General features: G+C 42.6%; 1 protein-coding gene across 11 annotated transcripts in view; it reads right to left on the bottom strand.

Annotated features, from left to right (window-relative positions):
- The window catches only part of Kmo (kynurenine 3-monooxygenase), a 31,778-nt gene extending 14,498 nt beyond the window's left edge, over positions 1–17,280 (bottom strand). For 4 of the 11 annotated variants that reach the window (XR_015635369.1, XM_087581515.1, XM_087581516.1 and 1 more), the window contains exons 1-6: positions 16,972–17,280; positions 10,837–10,906; positions 10,419–10,516; positions 9,039–9,128; positions 4,539–4,587; positions 256–343 (exon numbers count right to left, since the gene is read on the bottom strand). Coding sequence is in view for 6 of the 11 variants with exons in the window: in XM_087581515.1 (XP_087437641.1) it covers positions 256–343; positions 4,539–4,587; positions 9,039–9,128; positions 10,419–10,516; positions 10,837–10,906; positions 16,972–17,025 (449 nt within the window). In the remaining 5 variants the exon portion in view is untranslated. 11 annotated transcript variants of the gene reach the window in all.
- Between the last annotated feature and the right edge of the window lie 2,911 nt (positions 17,281–20,191).

The following is a 20,191-nucleotide window of genomic DNA, read 5'->3' as shown; positions in this document are numbered from 1 at the left end:
TCCAAAGAGGAGAAAGTCTGTACAGAGAGTAGTCACTGGAGCACTGAAATGATGGGGAATTTCCAGGTCTGGGTGGGTGTTTGGAAACTAACCAGGGATTATTTCCAAACAAAACTCTGAGGTTGTGAAAACTATTTGAATTTCCACTTCAGTAATCATTTAACACTTCAAAAAGAGCCAGAGGACAAAGTTTATAGGTAGAGTTCTCCACTCCTACCCCTGCCCTCTGAACCCGAAATCCTGTAAAACAATTACCCAAGCATCGTGAGTATCCCTTCCTCCGGACAGCATTTTGACAGCTTGTGGCCAAAGTGCACCTTTGCATTGGGGTAGGACTCCACGGCTGAGGGAGGAAACAGAAGTTAAACAGAATCCAGTTTCAACTGGATCTTCACGAAGTCACATGAATGGTCATTTCCCGTGAGCAGTGAACAGTAAACGGGGATACTGCTTAGTCATTATACTGATTGTTTTTATTTGCATCTGGGTATTGCTAATCTTGAACTCAATGTGTAGTCTTGAGTTTACAATCCCTTGGCTTCTACTGCCCGAATGCTGGACTTCTGAGTGTGCATCTCCCATACCAGAGAAGACATTTCTACTTCATTTCACCTGATTTTGCTAAAATGGAAATTTGACAGCTGTTTTGTGGGGAGTCTAGTATAATTTTTAATAATATAAACAAATGGAAAACAGCTGTTGTCACTTTTTAAAAATCCAACAAATTCCTGCCCCCTCATGCCCACGGAAAGAAACAATTAATCACATACATTATTATTAAAGCTGCCTTTAAGGCTTGATTTGTGACTAGAAACATTCATGAATGTTCATTCATTCAACCTGACATTCATCATTATGAATGTTTGCTATGTCACACATGCACGTCTCTTTCTCCTCTAGGACTCCAATTCATGGCATTGTATCATAGTACAACATATGAGCACCTAGGAACTGTAGAATCAGCTGACCTTGGTGTCATGGTGTATGTCTGTGATCATATCACTCAGGAGGCGAAGGCAGGAGGGTCATGAGTTTGAGGCCAGCCTGAGCTACCTAGCAAGACTGTGTCTCAGAAACAAAAAGGAAACAAAAAGAAATAAATTCTTTTTATCTCATTGGTGCAGAAATCAGAGTTTATCTGAGACAACTAGGGTGTCTTTTCTTTTCAATTAACTTTTTTATACCAGCTCACATAAAGCCATGCCCATCTGATTAGAATATTGCACATGTGGCTGGCATTTGTGGTCTTAAACTGGACAGTGCAACCTTAGGAGGAACACTACATAAGAATCTTGAGAATTACTTTTAGAAATAGACCTTCACAAGTATCTTGATATAGGAGTTATTGAATGTCCCAACCATATTAGCCTTGTTTTCCTTATATTAATACTGAATCAATGAACAAACCATGAAATAATTGTCCATAAAAAGTAGATGCATCTGAGAATGGCTTTTACCTGCAATGCTCTCATAAGGGAGGTGATTTAGTTTGAGAAATGTAAGTATTTATAATTAATAAAATATACGGAACTGTTGGATGACGTGTGTCACACCTTGCAATGAAGAACTTTATATGCCAAACAATGCTTAGGTCTCTCTCTCTCTCTCTCTCTCTCTCTCTCTCTCTCTCTCTCTCTCTCACACACACACACACACACACACACACACACACACACACACAGAGAGAGAGGAACATACACACCCCTTTATTAATTTAGAGCCTGTGAAACATATCCCTAGAGAAAAACAGTATGGAAATGTCTATCATGTATACCAAGACTGCACCTTTCCTTATATTTCAGCTCTTTAGTGTTAGCATGTATTTCATATATAATATTAGGATTTTAAATCAGAAATTGAGTCACTAAATAGCAAAGACTTTGGAATCAACAGACTAAAGCTCAAATCTAGATTGGATGACTTATATCAGTGAGATCTAAGATCTCTAAGCTCTCATTTTCCTATTTGTAAAGCTGAGGAAACCTAATCCCTACCTCAGACAGTTGTTGAAAGGACTGTGGAAATCAGTGCCTGTGAGCCACTCACTACAGCGCCCGGTGCTTCAGGTCTGCCTGCTAACGATCATTTTCGTAGTCAATTCAGAGGCTGTTGAACAGATCTGTTACATTGCTATTTCTAAAATCTGCTTGGTGTTTATCTTCTTTCTAAAGACCGATGTGTGTGATAAACTGGCCCCACTCCATCCACCATCTAGTTAAAAGACAGTGCCAAATATAACTGGAGGTAAAATTCATTCTGTGGGACTTTCTAAGAAGTCAAAGGCTTCTGGAATGCATTAAGGAGCTCAACAAAAGGGAAAACAAGCTTGGTACTGAGAACCGAGTCAACTCCCCAGGGCTAGAGAAGTTGTAGATCTTGGAGAAGAATATACAACCACCACTCTCCTAAATTAGCATAATAAATCCCTACACCCATCGATAAGTGTAGTTCTTACCCCTCATTAAGGAAACTTCTCTTTGCAACAGACCGAGATCATTACAAAAACCCGCAACTAATCAAAACGCAGAGTGATGGAGCCATTCCGAAGTATACATATACAAAGCACTTCTACATGTAAGGCCCAGGGAGCATCATGGAAGGGGGTGGGGAGATTGTGAGAACTGCAGGATCAGAGAGTGTGCTGTGAGTCTGGGTCTCCTACTGTCAGAAGCTACAGCCATGAAGTCTCACCACATGCCTGCCTAAACATGAGCTGAACAAGAACAGCAGCAAAGTGGATGTGGGATGCCCATGGGGCCTCAACCCTATACAGAGAACACAGGCAAATAAAGAATGCTGAGAGCAGAAGTCAGTTGTCTTTCCCAGGGAGGAGCACACCAAACGGTTATCCAACACCAAATGGTCAAGCTCTGAAAACATACACACATACCCAGAGGTTAGGCATGGCCCTCAGTTGAAGGATGGGGCCATCCACCCATCTCAAAAATTCTAACCCAGAATTGCTCCTGTCTCAACAAAATACAGGGACAAAGAGTGGAGCAGAGACTGAAGGAAAGGCCATCCAGAGACTGCCCCACCTGGGGGATCCAACCCATATGCAGACACCAAACCCAGACACTATTGCTAATGCCAAGAAGCACTTGCTGACAGGAGACTGGTTTAGCTTTCCCCTGGAGAGGCTCTGCCAGAGCTGGACCAACACAGATGCAGAAGTACACGGCCAAACATTGGATTGAGCACAGGGACCTCAGTGGAGAAATTAGGGCAAGGATTGTAGGAGCTGAAGGGGTTTGCAACTCCATAAAAAGAACATTATCAACCAACCAGACCCACCCCCCCAAAGAGCTCCCAGGGGAAAAAAAGCACCAACCAAAGGGACCCATGGCTCCAGCTGTATTTGTAGCAGAGGAAGGCCTTGTCTGGCATCAATAGGAGGGGAGGCCTTGGTCCTGTGAAGGCTCAATGTCCCAGTGTAGGGGAAGCTAGGGTGGTGAAGTGAGAGAGGGTAGGTGAGTTGGGGAGCCCTCTCATAGAAGCAGGGGGAGGGGGAGGGGAATAACATTTGGAATGTAAATAAATAAAATAATAAAAAAGAAAACATACACACAAATAGCATTTAGTAGATCAAAGGGTTATATTTGGTTATATATATATACACACACAAACACACACACACACACACACCAGTAACAACTATTAGTGAAAAAAAAGACTATGTGTTTGAGAGAGAATAAGGAGCAGGTACGAGGAAAGGAAAGGGAGAAATGATGTAAATCATGTAATTATATGATCTCAAAAGTAAAAGAAGTTTTTAAAATTAAAAATAAAGGATAATAGGAATGTGTGAGGGGTATGTTCTGCTGATAGTGAATCTGTTCAGAATTATCTCTAACTGGTATAATTAAGAGTTAAATTTAATGAGACGTGAAAGGTTCAGGGGTGCGAGATGTAACCAAGGGCATGGGGCACTGGTTCCCTAAGTTACAGATATACTTAAACAGTCTGGTAACTTTCTGTTGATGAGCAGTCTTCTTGAATTACTCGGAGAATGAACTTGAGAGCTAGATCTTGAGATCGTGGCCCTTCCTCTTTCTCAGTACCCTCTACACAGCCTATTTGGTCTCCTCCAGGCATGCATCTGCCCTTCCCTTCACCACACAGCTTTCTAACTTTGTCCCTGGCCGTGGTTTGGCATTCAGGGACTATGGCAAACCCTCAAGGCTGTAACCTCCTTTCAGCCTACATATCTTCTCTCCCCAGCATGCTCATCTGATCGAGCTCCTGGCAAGTTGTCAGTTTATGTCTCATGACCCACTGGTCTGTGAGTTCTTGACTGAATAATGTGTGGTAGAATTGCAGCGTCTACGGACTGAATTATTTTCACTTAGATAATAGATGAGACGAAGAGAGACTTTGTAACAATCTCACTACTACTTTTCATGGGTTCTGTAACGTGTATGGTCTTATTCTTTATAATCCATAAAATGGAACAACCACTAAGCCCTAGTGAGTCATGTGACAAGCCGAGCATTCTAATGGGCTTTACCCAATCTTGTGAGCAAAAGCATTAGGCTTACCAGTCAGCAGATCCTTGTTTAACTTTTCTCTGCTTATTGAAAGGATATACTGCAAGAAAAACAAAGTAGACATCATTTCTGGACAGTAGGCAAATGCAGCTCTCAGTTATTCAGCAAGAAAAATATTCCCTATTTAGCTGAAGGTGGTAAACTAATTTTAGAACCATTTAGCTAAGTAGTATGGTACTAGTGACAATGATAATAATAAACACCTTTAGTCAAATATGCTTAATAGAATATCTCAAATTTTATCTTAGATGTTCTCAAATTTTGATACTATAAAAAAATCAAACTTTCTCATACAGTAAAAAGATTAGTTTCATTAACATAGTTTTAACAGCATTGTAAATTGCATCTTTCCATCAGAGCTCCCTAAATATGGTTGCTACATTGTTTCACTTCTGATAACGTCAGAGCAAATGCACTTTTAAAAATACCTACCTCCAAGGCCTTAATTTCAGAGTAAACTGTGTGTGAGGGTAACATGGGGTGGGAGTTGGGCGTGGGGGGAGGTGAGGATAGCGTCTCGCTATGACATGTATTGGGTATTTCAGACTTTGTGGTAAAACGTAGCAGGTAGACTGTCCTATAATGCAATGCACATGTGGTGTCGAGGGACCATGATGCTTTAAGCATTAGTTAAAATGTCTTATTTTTAGTTTGGTTTAAAAGCAGAACCAAAAATCAAGTAAAATAAAAACTGATGGATAATAATAAATCTTGGGTTGCTTTCAGTCCCCTTCACACTGGCAAAGTCATAAAATGGTAAGCTTAAATATTTACTTATTTATTTATTTATTTATTTTTATATATTTTTTTATTTATTTATTTTTTATTTATTTTTATATAGCAGAAATGCCTATCATGGACCATGAACGTCATAATTCAGTCTTATAAGTTAGAGTGAATTTGTGATCGTGGCGGCCCACGCCTTCAACCCCAGCACTTGAGAGCCAGAGCTAAGCAGATCTCTGTGTCAGCCTGGCCTACAGAGCGAGTTCCAGGACAGCCAGGGGTACACAGAGAAACCCTGTCTCCACAAACCAAACCAACCAAACACACGCAGATGGGGTCAGAGTGAATTCATTGCTTAGCCATTTAAAGCATACTGTTTTTCTCCCAAATTAGGGGAGACCGCATAATTCTTAACACAAAAAATACTAACCTGTGGCTCTTCCTCTCGTTCTGAAGTAGAAACTTGACCTTAATAATCAAATCTAAACTCGGTATGAAGATGGCTGGGTCGCCACACAGTGATGGTGGCCGGGGACGTGCTTGCTGCTAATGACTAGCTAACTTCTCGTGTGTGTTCAGACTGTGCAAGGCCAGGCAGGGTCTGTGGCTTGTCAGCATGAACAAGGCCCTGAGCTCCACTCCCAGCACAGCAAGGAAACATTATAAAGGATGGTAAGAAATATTCCAATTATAAAGCTTCATTTAAGTCAGTGCGGCGAGAAGATCCTTCTCATGTGAGCTACAGGGCTTTTGTGCCATGGGAATCAATAGAACCGATCAATCCAATAAGGGCCGCCAGGGCTTCTCCACCCCCTCTGCTTCAACTATCCGACAGCATGGCCCTAGAAGCAAGAGCCAGTCTCGTTCCTGCCAGAGTACACACCCATTCTAAAAGGCTCATCCCTAGAGGTCACTGTGAAAACACAAGGATCAGAGCCAAGTTAGACGGTGTATTGGAGATCGGTAATGCAATAGTTTTAGCGCAGACTTCGTCAAACACAACAGGGAGAAGTAGGTGCTTTCGCTGCCCACGGTGCTTTCAGAGGAGGATGCTTCCCACCGAGGGAGCACGAGAACACAGAAGCGTAGGAATGTGACCACAGCTTGGCCCACCCACCTCTGTGTATGACTCAGTATCGTGACAGTTACCAGGGTAGCGCAGGCCAGGAGGGAGAGGGAGATGTCCAAAAGCCAGGGAGCATCTGGACAAGGTATGGAGGAAAGAGCCACGAGACCAACACCTAGAGGATGAAGGACCGAGAAGGCTTTGGGAAGCCAGGTTTACACATCGTGGAAACTGTGTATCTTGTGTGAAGTGCTTCATCCATGGTCCGAGCTCGTCAGTAGATCCATTCCCTCTCTCCCTCTCTCTTTCCCTCTCAGCCTTTCTTTGTGAGTTTGTGTGTAATGTTTGAGTGTGATGGGTGTGGAGGTGGTGAGTGTCCTGTTCCGTTGCGCTCTGCCTTGTTCCTCAGGTTCTCACGGAACCTGAAGTTGGTCGGCAGTCAGCTAGCTCTGGTGATTCTCATATCTCTGTACCTCACAGCACTGGGATTAGAGAGATAGGTATGCCCGTGCCCCTGGCTATGTGGGTGCTGGTCATTGAGGGCTCTCTCTCTCTCTCTCTCTCTCTCTCTCTCTGTGTGTGTGTGTGTGTGTGTGTGTGTGTGTGTGTGTGTGTGTGTGGCCCCTGGAGGTCAGAAGAGGGTGTTGGGCTCCCGGAAGCTGGAATACAGGTGGTTGTGAGCTTCTCAATGTGACTGCTGGTACCTGAACTCAGACCCTCTGGAACGGTAGTAAACGCTCTTAACTGCTGAGCTGTCTCTCCAGAGAGGATGATAAGGAACTGAACTCAGGGCCTCACGCTTGAACAGCAAGCACTATTACTCTCTGGGTCCTCTTCCTAGCCCCAACGCATGTTCTTTTGAGGAAGTTGTATGCATAGAGACCCATGAAGTGATGGATTTCACATCTGCATCTTGGTGGCAAGCTAGCCAGTGGTGGGTGAGAGGGACCCAGGTGCCAAGAGGTTGCAGAGGGCAAAAAAAAAAAAAAAAAAAAAAAAGGCTGTCTCCCCAAAGATGTGTAGAAATCTTGGGGTCCCAAGGATGACTGGATTTCCTCGGGCAGAACAATTGAGTGGTTCAAAGCAACTTGATGTAGTTCTCAAAGAGCAAGGTGGCCTTTGTGTGTAACTAAAACACAATGGATGTCAACTCATCCAGACACTGAAGGATGAGCTTAGCTGTAAATTTAGCAGTCACTCAGCTTGCAAGAATTGAGAAATAGTGGCGGAGGTGGGGAAGGGACCACTTCCTCCCCATGGTAGCGAAAGCTCTAAAATTGGAACTCCCTCCCCCCACCTGCTCCCTCTTGGGGAATCAAGAAAGCACCATGGTCTCTGGTCCCCATCACTCTCTTTGTCTAGTTTCTCTGGTATTTGAACTACTATTAAAACGTCTTTGTTTACTGATAGATGATTCGTTTTGGAGTGAGCTCCACTGGATGGCTCGGCCTCCTCAAGATGCTCCGTGGTAATACAAGAGAACAGTGAGGTGAGACAGTGAACTGGATAGCAGTGGGGCTGGCTCTAGGCAGTGCTGCCTGGCTCCCTGGCTGCACCGCTGAGAGGAAAGCTGCCTTATCTTGTCCTTGGTCTACCTCACACAAGTCCGTGGGCTATTTCCTCTTCTATGAAGCATGGCAGCTGGATCCAATTCAATAAATCTAAAGATTCTGCTGTGCTAGAGTGAATTACATCTTTCCTCCCCCAAAACTCTGAAATACACTTTGCATTTCAGATTTAAGTCTCAGAAATGAAGTCTCACCCGGTTTTCCTCCTCCTGGTCAGGTTAATTCTGTTTTGCTACTGACTTAAGATCTCTACAAAGTGTTTCAGACTTTCTCTGTAGCCTTCTTGTAAACTACAACTTCCCCCTTTTCTCCAAACCACTTTTCCATTTCCTGTCCATACCACACAACGAAGCTTCCCTTGTCTTATTCTACTGACGTCTCTTCCCACGAACCCGATGGCTGTCCCTTGTCCTTCAGAAGAATGTGAGCCTTACTTGAGCTCTGTGTTTCATAAGACTCCAGAAAAATAAAGCAAACTGGGGATTCCTCTTTCGGCAATGGAGGTTTCAAGCCTTCATTCTCCCTCAGAGAAATAAACTCAAAGGGTATAATTAGATGTAAATATATTTTCTTCCAGTTATGAATGCCAGCATGAAAAACACAGAGCAGGACAATAGATTTGCTTTCAAAAAATCATCCTCTGGTCTCTGTTTTTTCAGGAGTTATAAAGCACGGAAAGCATTTCTTGTTCATTCGATACAGTCTATTATAAGCAAATCCAGGGCAAGGGGGTCCTTTAGGGAAGGCAACTGCAGCACAGAACGCTCCAGAGTTGTCCTTGTACATGATACTCAACAACAAATCACATAGTAATTTTCTCTAATTGAAAAGGAAGTTGGAGACAGAGGGCACCCCAAACAGCTGGGCAGCAGCAGTCATGCACAGAACAAGAAGTAGCCTGGTGAGATTAACAGCAGTAGTCCGGTTTCTGTCATGGTGTTTGTTGTTGGCTGGGCTCTGGCTTGAGCATCTCCTATGAACTAAGTAAGTAACTAGTGTCTAGACCAAGGCTTGAGGTATCCGAGTAAGTGCAAGGGAAGAAAGGAGGGGCTGACAAGCAAGAGGCACATTGCAGGCATCAGGCTCAGGGAGAACTATTGCCCAAGCCCACTGTGTCCAATGTAAACCTACCTGTGACTTGTTCCCATAGGGAATTGCAGACTTCTTTCCCGAGAGAGAGTGGATCATTCTGGCTTTCATGGGCACACCTTTGGACACGATCTGAGAAGAACCAGAGATAGCCATTTCCATCAGTGTTACACACCACCCTGAGAATTACATACACATAAACTTAAATGTGATTTATCAGTTAAAATCTTTAAGGGGACTCAGGAAGTTCAATGTGGTTGAAAAGTCGTTTTGTGAAAACCTCATTCCTCAGTGTGTCAGAGTTTCTCTAACTTGGAAGAAAAGGAATGTTTAGCTGGTTATAACCAGATATCACAGACTATAGGGTGTGGCTAGGTGTTAAAGGGGACCGAGTTGGGGGCAAAAAATTTTCTTATGACTATGGGAGGGTCACTGTCAGGAGAGAAATTGTGATCCTCCATGCTTTCTGTTGTATCTCCTTGGATGTGTTTCCCTGGTCACAGGTAATATTTCATGAGATAGCAAGCAACCCTGCCTTCAAGTTTCTTTTCTGACTTCCCTAGTGATGGGCTGGAACCTGTAAGATGAGATGAACCGTTTCCTCTCCTGATTTCCTTCTGATCAGAGTGTTTCATCATTGCAGCTGAAAGGAAACTAGAGCACTCAGCTACCCAATCAGAGATCCATTTCTTATAAGTGCCCAGCATGAAGCATGACATCAACTGGGGTTGTAGTGTCATGTCTATACCCCACCCTATCCACGTCTCAAGCCTTTCCACCCTCCATGTGCTAAAGGCTCACTAGCTTCTCGGATTTGCACCTTTCCAAGCTTTCGCAGGATGAATTTTCATGTGTAAGTTGTTGGCGTCAAATGATGTTTCAAATCAGGATAAAGTGGATGCTGTGGGACTGTTGAAAAATCATCAAATGTCATCATCTTCACAAAAGAACGAATGAGGGTCAGGGCAGTGGCTTGGTGAGTAGATACGCTTGCTGTGTAAGCACGAGGACCACCCCAGTGGCAAACCTAAGACCCAGGGAAAGATCCTGACCCAAGGAGATAAGAAAAAGCATGGTAGAGTGGATGTCCAACACTTTTAGCATTTGTAGGTACTAACATGGGCGTGGTCACCCAGCAAAAACATGGACACACAGGGATACATATCACACACACACACACACACACACACACACATTCAAACATGCACACACACAAACATACATATGCACACAAGCACACACACATATGCAAATACATACACACATATACACATACAAACACATATGCACTCACACACTCATACAAACATGCACATATGCACACACAAATGCACATAGGCACACATACACACACACACACACACACACACACACACACACACACACACACGTTTTTTAAAGAAAATTGCATCAACAATGTACCTGATCTTCCAGACCAACGGCCTTCAAGGCCTGCCGTCCTCTATAAGAAAGGGCCAAATTAATGCTTCTTCCACGAGTAAAGTTAGCCACTCGAATATCTAAAAACAAGGGAGCAGAGTCCATGTCGCACAGACGTCTCATGTCTTGATGCTCCTTGATACTAAGGAGTGGACAAATCCTGGCATTTGAGCAACCACTCAATTCAGAATCAAACTGAAAGGTTCATTACCTCACGGATAGAAAATACCAAGTGTATATTGGTATTCGATTAAATTACTACTGAAGTTTTAAAAAAACATTCTGATAGCTCTTATATCTTCAATTGCTTTTATCAAAACATCTGTCTTTTACTCAGAAAATCCAAAGAAATAGATCAAGGAATTAGAAACTTCTCTCTCATTTTCTATTACCAACTTACCTTCCCTAGCTTCGTACACATCAACTTGGAAATTCCTCTTTGCGAGAAAGCACGCGTTCAATGCTCCAACCTAGAAATCAAAAATCATCTTTTTCATATCTTCATTTGGTTCTGTACATACACAGATGGAAAACACAATATTTTGTATGGATAGATATGTTAGTTCATCTGTTCTATTGACTTTGTTGTAGCCACTGCCCAAGAAGAGAGGCAAGGCCAGTTACACTATCTGGGCCTGATTATGCAAGCCTGTAATCTAGCTGAGGCAGGAAGTTCTTGAGTTCAAGACCTACCTGGGCAATTTAGGAGCAGCCTGTCTCAATCAATATCAAAAGGTGACTGGGAATACTACCCAATAATTCAATTCCCAGTAATGAAAAAGAAAAGAAAACTAAACAATCGGATCAAGTCAACATTAAGTGGTGTTGTTGTAGAAATACGTTTGGCTTTCTTTCTTTCTTTTTTTCTTTAAATAGTGAGGTATCTAACTTGCAAACAGAAATAATATAAAAATGTGGGCAGTGTGTGTTTGTATGTGTATAATTAAAATTATATATTACATATAAAGTATATATAATTAATTATATAATAATTATATTTATTAACATATGGTTATATGATATGGTCATGATAAAAGTATACATTAAAATGGAAAATATTCATGGCAATGTTGTAGTGAATGAGGAAGAAGAGGTCAGTGGAAGTCACTGAAATATATTGATTAGTTCTTGTATTGAAGGGGACTGGTGTCTGCTTATTCGTTATTAATAAACCAGCAGCAGCAACAAAAAGTAACTCTGAGAGACTTCTCCAAATAGAGTCACAATCGTATGTTAAAGAATTCCAGTTCTGCATAATTGAGGCTCTCATGAAGCTAAAATGGAAACACAAACAAGTATTCAGCTGTCAGAGCTGGCTCGGGGTGCAGGCTTTACGCTCTGAATGCATTTCCTCTTCTCAGCTGCCTTAGAAAGTGCATAATCTGGAAAGACTGTCAGTGTCGTCTTCAGTTGTTAGGTGGCAAAGTGACTAAGAAGACAAGAAGATAACGTGGAAATGTAACACGTAAGTCACTCCACGACTCTCGCAGCTTTGTTAAGGCACAGCTCTCCACAGGGAGAGAGGCCTGGACACAGTTAGGAAACAGTCTCCCATAGGGACGTGGGCGTTGAGGAATGAATGCTGCAGTTTTAGATCAAGTCACCAAGGACCTGAAATAGTAAGCAGGTAGCAAATGACAGGTGTGGGATACATTTTTTTGCATGTTAGCAAGACTGGGTTCTGTGAAGTACTTCAAAAACCCACCAAGACTGTTAGAGAGAGGCAGGCACAAGGCATAGAGTTGAAACTTCTTTGATGAAACCAAGCCCATGTAAAACTTTAAAAGATGGAGGAAGGTTCATGGAAACATCAAAAGTGTCCCTTGGCCTCCTGAACAAAGGAAGAAAGACTTCCACATCCAATCAAAGTCCATACCATGTACTGTTAGGATATCCTCGGAATGGAATGACAGGGAGAAACCTCAGAGCAAAGAGTGGGAAGCAAAATGAGCGGGCATACAGAGGGCCTGGTTACCCTAAACGGGTTGCAAAACCAAACCAAAAGGGAGGAGGGAAGAGGGAGGAAGGAGGAAAGAGGAGGGAGGAGGGAGGAAGGAGGAAGGAAGAGGGAGGAGGGAAGAAAGAGGGAAATTAGAAAGGGTGAGGAGGGCTGGAGAGATGGCTCAGTGGTTAGGAGCGCTGACTGCTCTTCCACAGGTCCTGAGTTCAATTCCCAGCAACCACATGGTGGCTCACAACCATCTGTAATGGGATCTGATGCCCTCTTCTGGTGTGTCTGAAGACAGCTACAGTGCACTCATATAAATAAAATAAATCTTTAAAAAAAAAAAAAAGAAAGGGTGAGGAGAGTGTAAGTAGTATGCATTTCACACTGTGAAACTGTTAAAGAACCAATGTAATGATAAAAAACCTACATGAAGAAAAAAGAAAAAAGAAAATATGGTACATCTATGTAACAGAATTTTATTTAGCTGGAAAACAGTGAAATGATAACACTTACAGGAAAATAGGTGGAGTCAGAGGGGGTTATATCAGGTGGAGTAAGCAGAATCATAAGGACAAACAGCATGTTTCCTCTCATATGTGAAAGGCAGACTTAAATATGGGGGGGGAGTTAAAGAAGGAAGGGAACTGTATGTGGGGAGGAAGAGGTCTAAAGGGGGAGGGGACCCAGCAGGGCAAATGGGATGTATATGTATGCTATATACATATGCATATAAATATATGTACATTACATAGAAAAGGGAGCTCTGAGGGGGGGGGTAGCAGCTGGAAAGAGGAAGGGAGGGCAGTCACCCTGTGAAGGAGGAGCAAGAAGGAAGTACAATGAAATACACGTTATGAAAAAAAAAATCACAAAAGAAATTCATTTATCTGCAAAACATGATTTAAAATGCCAGTAGAAACTGAATTGAGATTTCTTTTAGTGTTAATAAAACCAGAGCGCTAAGGGAGACTAACAGCAAGTCCTTTACACCGTACGTATCAGTAACACCTTGACCTGAGATTGCATGAGTTGTGTGGGTGGTTTTTAATGGGTCAAAAATGTTTCGGGGAAAGTGGAAGTTCTGAGTGACCCAGTTTTGACCTTAGGAACGTCCAGGTGGAGAGTAATGTAAAGACCTCGGTGTGAAGGATGCAAAAGAGTTGAGTTCAAACACTCAGGATCTAATCTTAGCCCGGAGGAAACGGAGGAAAGCAGGGTTTTCCCGAGCCTCTGTGTGGTGGCCGACATTCCTGTGGCTCTGGGCTCTACTTGCTCCCTCTGCTGAGTTAACACTGGCTTCAGGGTAGAAAGATCTCTGAAAGGTCACCGAGCAGCAGTAACCCTAGAAGCCATTTAGTCAGCAGAAGCAGTGTCTTTTTGGGGTGTGTGTTTGGAAATTCGCTGTCAGAAACAAAATTTTCAGCAAGGAAAACTGAGCACCTTCAGGGCACGTGTAGAAAACAACTTAACCGTGAAGGTAGGGTCGTAGTATTGTTCGGGGAGAAAGCTACAGAAAATGGACCCGCTTTTGCACCTTCTAAAATCAGGCAGATTTGTTCCCTTCCATCATTGCTGCTACCCTTGAGTAAGTCATGGACGTACAGCAGCTTTCGAACTGGTCTTGGCTCTCTAATTTCCCTAGACATTCTCCATAAAAAGCCTGAGGATGTATGCTTTGTTTGTTTGTTTTTAGGTAAAGACTTCCTCCAAATCCCCACCCCACCCCCAACCCCCGCCACGCCCGAGCCGTAGCGCAACTTAAAACCATTCTCTTCCCTGATCTTCTAAGCTGCTATAAGCTCTGGCCAAGGCTGCTTCCCATCCTGTTGAAGTGGCTGGTCCTATCCCTTCATCAGAGGGCTGTCCTGACAACAAACAGTAACCGCCAAGACCCACTCCTAGCAGGGAGTGTTTGTGTTGTTGCCCTGAAAGCTCGCTGCTGACTCCACTCTCTCAGTTCCTTCTCCTTTGCCCTTCTCCTCCCTAGAAGGCCCACTCCTTTATCCATACTTAAACCACGCAGGCAGCAATTTTTACACTTCATTTTGTCCAACAATTTGATAGGAGAGAGTTGGCATAAAGGCCGGCCTGAAGCCTGAGGTCCACAGCACATGATGCTCTTCCTGAGTGCTCTGGGTGGCTTGGCTTTGCTGGGACACAGGCTCTTACTGTCCTCCAGGTAAACCTCAACGTTACTTCACTCCCCTGCCCTGCTGAGCCCCTAGCATTACAGATGTGGGCAACCGTAGCTGTTTCTTTAGAATCAGATGTAATAAAGGACCTGCCGGATCCATTTTTCCTGCGAGCCATACAATTTTAGTATTCTTTGTGGGAGAGTAATACCTGTGTGCACGTTGCGTTTGTGTGTATGACCTTTTCCTTATCCAATCATCTTCTGGTGGCTAGACAGACAGACTATAACCTAGCTGCTGGGAGTGCTGCAGCGGTGAACGTGACCATGCTGGTTTCTCTAACAGCGAGCAGACTGGATTATTACAGGTATAAACTGGGAAGTGGTGAAGCCGGATTGTAGAGAGGTTATATTTTTAATTTTAAAGAGCGTCTGGGATGATTTCAATTAATTGGAATACTTTTGGAAAATTAAAATTCTCTTGAAAATAAGCTTTTTTTGGGGGGGGGTACATACATTCCCATTCCTCTTTCTCCCCACAGAGGGAAAATCAATGCCATCTCCCATCTTGCTAGGTCTGAGTGACAGAGGTAAGGGGCCCGCTTACCACCCTGTCAATGGAACAGCCAAGTAATTTGGGTGAGCAAGTAGGTTATTTCCTACCTATTGGAGTAGCTAGTGAGTGTCTAATAGGTTTTAAAAGACTATTGATTTCACATGTCTTGACCCCTTTCTTCTGATCAGAGAGAGCTGAGTTAGTTTATTAATTAGAGTGGGACAAACTTTTTTATTATAATGACCCGAGACACATTCCTGTTCTAAAAAAGTCTTCTTGGAAGCAAAATAAGGTAAAATTTATTTTATCTTCTAGGAAATACTGAGCCAAAATGATAAAAGAGAACAAACACCTGGCCATTTAGTGGATATTAAATATAGCTCCTGGAAAGAACAATGTAAAATAAATGCTGCTATCCATATTTATTGTCATAATAGCTGCTGGCGAAGCAGATGAAGAAAATATGGCGTACACGCACAATGGAGTAATGTTTAGCCATATAAAAGAATAAAATCCTGTTATTTAAGAACAAGAATGTGTCTTAGGTTATCTCAGTAAGAATGAGTGGATTTTGAAGGACATCAGGACAAATGAAATATAAATACATAAGACAAGTACTGCATATTTTCTGTTATGGGGGAAACACACACACACACTCACCATACACACACACACATACCACACACATACACTCACACACACTCACCATACACACAGACTCATCACACACAGACTCATCACACATATAAACACACTCATCACACACATACCACACACACACTCACTACACACACACTCAACACACACACCACACAACTCACTATACATACACACACACTCACCATACACACATACTCACCATACACACACACTCACCACACACACACACACTCACACACACACACCACACACATACACTCACACACTCACCATACACACAGACTCATCACACATATAAACACACTCATCACACACATACCACACACACACTCACTACATACACACATGCACACACACACACACTCACCACACACACCACACATACTCACTATATATACACACACACATACCACACACATACTACACACATACTCACCATACACACACACTCACTGCACACACACTCACACACACACATACCACAAACATACCACATACATATACAACACATACCACACACACACTACACACATACCACACACACACTCACCATACACACACACACTCACTACACACACACTCACACATACACACATAGCGCACACATACCACACACATATACAACACACACACCACACAAACTACACACATACCACACACTCACTCACCATACACACACACTCACCACACACATACCACACACACACACTACACACACACACACTCACCATACATACACACTCACCATACACACACACACTCACCACACACATGCCACACACACTCATCACACACACACTCACTATACACACACACACAATCACCATACACACACATACTCCCCACACACATACCATACACACACACACACACACACACACACACACACACACACACACACACACGGAGAGAGAGAGGGAGAGGGAGAGGGAGAGGGAGAAAGGAAGAAGAAAGAAGACCTAAAAATTTGCAACTGAGGAGATGTGGGAGAAGGAAGCGTGTAGAAGGGTAGAGAGACATGATTAGTACTGGACATATGCACACATGGAAATATCAGTGATCACCATGCATTAATAACTGTCATAAAGAGCAGTACCATATTTATAGCAAATATATTTAAACGTTAAAGGGTTCAACTATTAGGATCACCAATCTACACGCAATGAACAATCATTAGTGAGATAATCATAATAATAAAAATAAAACACGTGAAGAACGATAAGCGCCTGAACAGTCTTACCAAACCACCACCGATAACAACCACTCTTTTTCCTTCAGTGTCCGACGATGCCATTGCTGCCAGAATACCTCTGCTCAGGTAGGAACTCTCTGCACTACATGCTGATGTTTTGTGATCTTTTTATTGCCAGAAGCCCAGAGCCTTTGTGAGCCAGAAGCAAGGTTTGGTCAAAGCTCACTTCCTCTGATAGTGTTTAACTCACTAGAAGCCCAAAGTCCAATCAGCTTGGCTCTTGGAGACAGCTCACTGCGATAACCAAAATTTGAAAAACCCAGTCATGCATAAGACACCTTTTCTTTTTAAATAGCCAGCCTTGGGGCTTTTCTTCTTCTTTTTCTACCGCATGGGTCAGTTTCGTTTTCATTCAAAATACGGGTATGAATGAAACTTGTCTGAGGTTCTGAGCATCTTCCCCTTCTCAGAGAGTGAGAACCTGATTCACAGCAAATTTGACCTGAAAGGTCCTCGTGGGCTTGTTGCCTTTAGCCGTCTCTACTAGGAAACATTTTCTGCTTTCCTAATAGGAGCAGGATTTGTGTAACGGGCTGATCAGAGTTTCTCTTTGTTTGTTTTTATTGCACAAGACTTTTAGAATCTAGCTCGTGCTTTGCCGTGGGTGAGATGGCGAACAGCCTGCATCTCTACTCCAGGGTGCGGTGTGAGGGTGTCTAATCACTTTTGACACCTCTGTTTCATTTGAGGCATAGAGTACTTGGTTTGGAGGCCTATTCCTGAGTTGTGCTTCTTTTCTGGGTCATATCGTAATATAAAATAAGAGCATCCGGTGGTAGAGTGCTTGCCTAGCAAGCACAAGGCCCTGGGTTCAGTCCCCAGCTCCGAAAAAAAGAAAAAAAAAAAAAGGGCTGGAGAGATGGCTCAGCGGTTAAGAGCACCCGACTACTCTTCCAGAGGTCCTGAGTTCAATTCCCAGCAACCACATGGTGTCTCACAACCATCTGTAAAGAGATCCGATGCCCTCTTCTGTTGTATCTGAAGACAGCTACACTGTACTTATATATAATAAATGAATAAATCTTAAAAAAAAAATAAGAGCATAAATGAAAATCTATTGGATTTTTCCAATTTCTGATGAGAACACACTGGAAGGAAACGCCACTCGATAGCGCCCCCTGGGGGAGGGTATGTTAGAGGTGCTAGAAAACGGCTGGGTCTTTATAGTAGGTTATATATCACGTGGCATGAAGTTAAAGACATTAGCAAGGGGAAACAGAGAAGGGTAATACCGTGGATTCTGTCTCTTTGGGAGCTCTGGTTTGCTGTGTGGATTACCTGTCCTCTCCAAGCCCCCTGCGTCTTTCTCGTCCTCCTATTCCTCCTATCTTCTTTTCTCCTTCCCTTGCCCTCTCTCTGTGCTAACTTCTTGCTTTCCCTCTTGGTCTCTTTTTCTCCCTTCCTCTTCATTCCTATTCTTTTCAATGTAAATGTTAGCAAATTTCACACCCCTTCCCATCCCAATTTTCCTTTCAATTAACTTCAGTATCAATATAAAGAAAATTGTATCTTTTTAGAAGCTTTATAAAGATTAAGGAGTATGGCACATAAAGTGCTCAAGAATAAATGTACAATACAATATTTTCCTGCACAGCACGTGCCTTTCACAGAGCCCAAAGAAGAAAATATCTCGAGCTTTCCAGTAGCCTGCTGCCCCAGGCCTCATTCATGTTAAACAAGCATTCTAGTTACCATAGGCTATTTCTTAAGCCGTGTTTTGTTTCATAACCGACTTCTTCCTCAGCTTTATGCTTCTGAAGATCCATTTGCATTCTGTCCTGTAGCACTGGCTGGTTAATTTTTACAACCATATTACTATTTTCCCAATGTTACCACTGTTCTGAAACCTTGATGTATTTCTGGTACTTTGTGTGGAGCTTACTATAGTCTTCCCTGGAAGGTTCTGGGCTCCTGACTTTGCCCCTGGTGGGTCAACATTTCTTGTTATCACACTTTGCTCTGGTTAGCTCATATTTGCTGGATCGGTGGAATTCACTTCTGTTTTTAAAAGAGATGTGTCTGTATTATAAAGCTATGTGTAATGCATATGTCAGCACATGTATCTTCAGAGTCCTGAACATGGTGTAGGAACCCCTGGAGCCAGAACCACAGGTGGTTGTGAGCCACTGCACAGGTGCCCAGAGCCAAACTGGGTCCTTTGCAAGAGCAAATGTGCTCTTAACCACTGAACCATCTCTCCAGCCCCCAACAACTTTTTCTTGGATTTATTGGTTTAAGGGTGTGATAGTTTGTATATGTTTGGCTTAGGGAGTGGCACTATTAGGAGGTGTAGCCTTGTTGGAGTAGGGTGTGGACTTTGAGACCATTCTGCTACTAGCAGCCTTCAGATGAAGATGTAGAACTCTCAGCTCCTCCTGTACCATCCCTGTCTAGATGCTGCCATGCTCCTTCTACCTTGATAATAATGGACTGAACCTCTGAACCTGTAAGCCAGCCCTAATTAAATGTTGTCCTTATAAGAGTTGTCTTGGTCATGGTGTCTGTTCACAGCAGTAAAACCCTAACGAAGACAGAAGGTTTGTCTTTATATTTAATGTTTACTGTGCTAATCTTATGAACATATTCATATTGCTTTTTTTTAAATCTTTCAGTATTTCCTCTAATTCACAGGAGGATTTTTATGGTTCTGTCTTATAAATTTTCTATAGAATCTTCCTATATATACAACTTTTTAATGTTATTTCTTACAATCTTCAAAAAAAAAACAAAAACAAACAAAAAACAAACAAACAAAAAACCCAACAACAAAACCCAAAGCAAAAACTTCCTCTTCACTATCCAAGCTAAATGGCGTGCTTATACCTTAAGGTCTTTATTGAGAAGACACTAAACTATTATCCTCTCCAGATTTGAATCTTGCTATCAGTTCTGTCAGCTTGGGGGTTGAGTTTTAGAGCAGAAGAGAAAACTGTTAGATTAGGTTTGTACTTGTTTCTTAAATCAGGAAAAAGGTCACATCCCATAAAGAACAGAGTGCAAAGAAATTGGAAACACAAACAAAACCACCAGGCATCAACAAGAACAAAGCAGGTCCCAATTACCACACCAGTCCAGAGTTTAAAGAAATACAACTCTAAGAAAAGTGAAACCATGATTTTTACCTAGAGAGAAGGTTGCATCCTAAAATAAAGATGTACAGTGTCTACTGTTAATGAAAAGGCTTTAAATTCATGTTCATTATTGACAA

The sequence above is a fragment of the Rattus norvegicus genome, chromosome 13 (assembly GCF_021556685.1).
Source record: "Rattus norvegicus strain SHRSP/BbbUtx chromosome 13, alternate assembly SHRSP_T2T, whole genome shotgun sequence".
NCBI classification, from domain to species: domain Eukaryota; kingdom Metazoa; phylum Chordata; class Mammalia; order Rodentia; family Muridae; genus Rattus; species Rattus norvegicus.
The sequence above is the reverse complement of the archived record's forward strand: the minus strand, read 5'-3'. Positions and strand labels throughout refer to the sequence as shown.